The sequence below is a fragment of the Humulus lupulus genome, chromosome X, assembly GCF_963169125.1.
Source record: "Humulus lupulus chromosome X, drHumLupu1.1, whole genome shotgun sequence".
In the NCBI taxonomy this organism is placed as follows: Eukaryota; Viridiplantae; Streptophyta; class Magnoliopsida; order Rosales; family Cannabaceae; genus Humulus; species Humulus lupulus.
In genome coordinates, this window is record NC_084802.1 from 221,602,622 (window position 1) to 221,606,354 (window position 3,733).

Genomic DNA, 3,733 nt, shown 5'->3' on the forward strand with positions numbered 1-3,733 from the left:
CAGCAGAGATCACTTACGGTGTATGATTCAATGTCTGGTGCAAAGCATGAAAATCAGACTTTACCTGTCGTTGAGGCATTTGCTATTTTGATTCCTCTTCTATGGGAGAAGATTAATTTCTATGATCGTCAAGATATTAATATTGATGTTAGTCTGTATGATGTGGTAGAGAATGAGGCTTTGAAGTTGAGCATTGCTAGAGGCATTCCTCAACAAAATGATTGGTTAGTTTGTTTATTTGATTTTAGCTTTTTTTTCTTATTCTTTATATGTTCTTAGTTGTTTTTTTTACCTGTTTCCATTATGCAGCGATTGTAGGGTGTTTTCTACTTATTTTGCCGAGCAAATAATACTTGGGAAGGAGAATGAGATGCCTAAACATATTGATGTTCGTCTCCTTCACGAAGACATTGCTGTCAGCTTGTACTATCATGGAAAGAACAAAGAACTTGAGGGATACTTAACTAGCGATGAGTTTAATGAAAAGCTTTTGGAGAGGAGACGGAAGAGAATGAAAATTGCTGCATAGGCTTTTAGTGATATTATGTTTCTTTTGATTTTTTTTATTTTTCTATAACAGTAATTAAACGATGGATCAATTTGTAGTTTTATAGTTAGCTATTTTAAATTTCTGCTTATGTAAAACATTGGGATTCTTAAGGTCATTATATATATATATATATCAGTATAGCATTTTGTTAATTCATTTGTTGTTTTAGAGGGTAACCAGGTACCCATGTTGTTTCTTTGCTAACATACCGAGGGTAACTAGTTACTTAAGTGTTTTTTTCCCCATTGGTTTGTTGTTTTTTATTTCAACTATTAATATATATTTTATATAACACTTTAAAGTAGGTAGCTAGTTTTCTATCTGTTTTCATATTTTTTTACAATGTTTTATGGAATTATTTTAGGGTAACTAGTTCCTAGTTGGGTTGTTTAACTAATTTTCCTGGTGTTATTTGAGCAACAATGAATTTGAGGGTAACCAGGTACTTAGGCTGTTGGTATCGTAATATACTCAGGGTAACTAGTTACTTAAGTGTTTTTTAGATTTTTCCACTAAGTTTGTCTTATTATAGTAATGCAACCAGCTTATTAAGCTAATATTAAAGTAACTTTAATATTATATATAGAGGAGTTTGTGATAGAAGAAAGTAAAGGTTTTAATTTTTTTTTTTTTTTTTTGGCTTTTAGATTGTTATAGTGGGTAATTTATCTTGTATTGTAATATCAGTGTAACCAGTTACCTTTATCGTTGTTTTGTTGTTACTTTTGGGTAACTGGTTACGTTCATGTTTGCTTCCTTATGGTGTATTTATACTGATTGTAGCATTGATAAATAAGAAGTAAACAAATCCAAGAAATTAGTTTGAAAGGATTTTATAAGTTTGCATTAGCAATCAATGTGTTTAAATTTGAAACAATTTTATTAAAAATACTAAATAATACTTGATGAATATGAAAGTCACTCTTTCAATGAATAAAGCTATTAAAGGTTTGTTTTGCTGTAAAATATGAATCTATGTCTTTGGCTTTTTCTGTTTGTTTGGCTTCTCAATTGGAGGATTCCTGCAAGTCTTCCTGTTATGTCCTGGTTGCCCACATTTTCCACAGGTGATTATTACTTTAGGTTCCCCTCTTGATCTTATTCTTTTCTTTCTTGGTCTTCCTGCAGGGATTGTTGTCTTTGGAGGCAGCACCATTATGTCCAAGTGTTGTGGGAGATTCCATTCATCTTGATGGGGCAACGGATGAACATTTTCTTGATACAATGCTTTCAATGTTTCTGTTCTGTAGAACTTTGCACAATAATCATACACACTCAAGTTTCTCTTTGCAATGACAGCTACTGCACGACCACAAGGCATTTCATCAACTTGAAACATATTGCAAGTACATGTTCTATTATGTATATTTACTGTGAAATTTATCCCCTTTTGATCACGAACTTGGTATTCTATTGTGTTGAAAAGCAAGACCTAAAAATAGTTTTGTCGTGAAATAGAATCAGATAATAAACATTTTATCTAGAATTAGCATTGAAAGTAACTAGTTATCCTTATGTGTAATTTTTTTTCTGTTGTTATGGAAGGTAACTGGTTACCATCTATTGACAGAATAAATAATAGTAAGAATAAGTTTAGTTGCATACCTCATACTTTATTTTTGAAACAATGTCATGTCTCAATTCATTTTCTGTTGCTGTAGAGACTTTTGTGAATGTTCCGTTTGCATTATTTGAGTTGTTCCAAACCCACTTTTGAACCAAACTTCTAAGGCATTCAACCAAGATATCAATGGGGAGATTTCTTGTAGCTTTTAGTGTAGCATTGAGTGATTCTGCGATGTTGGATGTCATCATGGTGTATCTTTTTGTTGGTGAGTATGATCTTTGCCAAGTTTCATACTTGGCTTTCTCTAAATAGGGTCTAATGCGTCTGTCAAGTCTATCAAGGCCTCTCGTGTACTGTTCAAATTCTATTTTTGTGTATGTTTTTGCTGCTGCAATGAATTTCATTTGTAGCTCTTCTCCATGGCCTCCATACTTGCTTTTCAAATTATTGAGCAAGTGAAACATGCAAGCTCCATGGAAAGCATTTGGGTACACCATATGTACTGCATTGTCTATGCTCTTGTGTCTGTCGGAAACTATAGCCAATCCTGTGGAGTATAAATATTTTAAAATGAAAAACAAAAGTTAGGTATTTTTTATTATTTTTTTAATTTTGGTGAAAGTAACCAGTTACTTTATTCAGATACTAAAAGAAATAGCATGTATTTGTGTATTTTGTTTTGGTAAAATGTTCCTATGTATTTGTAAACAAGAATATATAATTGAAGCTATCATACCTTTGGGTTCTCCATAGGTGTCTCGCAGTTTGGAGAAGAACCAAAGCCATGACTTATCATTTTCAGAGTCTACTATTCCAAAAGCCAACACGAAAATGTTATTGTTTGAATCTAATGTTGATGCTGAAAATAGGGTACCACCATGTGCATTTTTCAAGAAAGTTCCATCAACAACAATTATAGGCCTCAAGTATCTCCAACCCTTGATTGAGTTAGAGAAAGCTATGTATAGATATTTGAACCTATCTTCCTTGTCTGTGAGTAGGTGTGTTATTGTTCCTGGATTTGCTTGCTTCAACATGTAAAGATACATTGGCAACTTTTGATATGAATCATCGGGATTCCCTCTTATTAAACGCAAAGTTTTTTCTCTTGATCTCCATGCTTTTGTGTATCCCATAGTTACTCCGAAGTCATCATTCATATCATTCATGATGTCATTTGGAGTGTAATTTCTTTTGATTGACTTGTACTTATTCTTTATTAATTCACCAATTACGATGCTTTTTGCTTGCCTATGATCTTCCATAACAATTTCAACAGAGCAAGTGTGTTTTGGATTGCATTTCCGTACCTTGAATAAATCTTGATTTCTGTACTTAGATGCTCTCACCAACCAATTGCATGTTTCATCTGCGCAGGTAACTAGGTACTCTCTTGGTTCTGATCTTTTTGTTTTAAACTAGAAGTTATGCAGCATTGCATAGTAGCTAAGAGTTGAATTGATTGTGTTCTTATCCTTGTAAATTTGACCTTGCTCTATTGTGTTGACTCTGTAATCAGATATTACTATTTAGATTTCCTCCAACTTCTTTTTTCTTTTTGTATTGTCTTCAATTATGAAATCAGCTTCTTCTTCAACAAAATGAGGTATGTATGA

At 32.6% G+C, this 3,733-nt stretch overlaps 1 protein-coding gene across 1 annotated transcript; it reads right to left on the minus strand.

Moving 5' to 3' along the window:
* Window positions 1-1,523: 1,523 nt before the first annotated feature.
* On the minus strand, window positions 1,524-3,382 carry LOC133806794 (uncharacterized). The gene is made up of 4 exons (XM_062244883.1): window positions 3,055-3,382; window positions 2,854-2,976; window positions 2,156-2,664; window positions 1,524-1,982 (listed from the first exon to the last, which is right to left on the minus strand). Exons 1-4 carry the CDS (start codon window positions 3,380-3,382, stop codon window positions 1,524-1,526), a joined length of 1,419 nt encoding a protein of 472 aa, XP_062100867.1.
* Window positions 3,383-3,733: the final 351 nt, after the last annotated feature.

What these genes read in the sequence shown, in the direction of transcription:
- LOC133806794 (XM_062244883.1), bottom strand. Translation starts at nt 3,382, where the DNA reads ATGGAAGATCATAGGCAAGCAAAAAGCATCGTAATTGGTGAATTAATA. An exon ending in TTTCTCTAACTCAATCAAGG is followed by an intron (nt 2,977 to 3,054) that starts GTTGGAGATACT and finishes CCCTATTTTCAG; the next exon opens with CATCAACATTAGATTCAAAC. An exon ending in TTTCAAAAATAAAGTATGAG is followed by an intron (nt 1,983 to 2,155) that starts GTATGCAACTAA and finishes AACTATTTTTAG; the next exon opens with GTCTTGCTTTTCAACACAAT.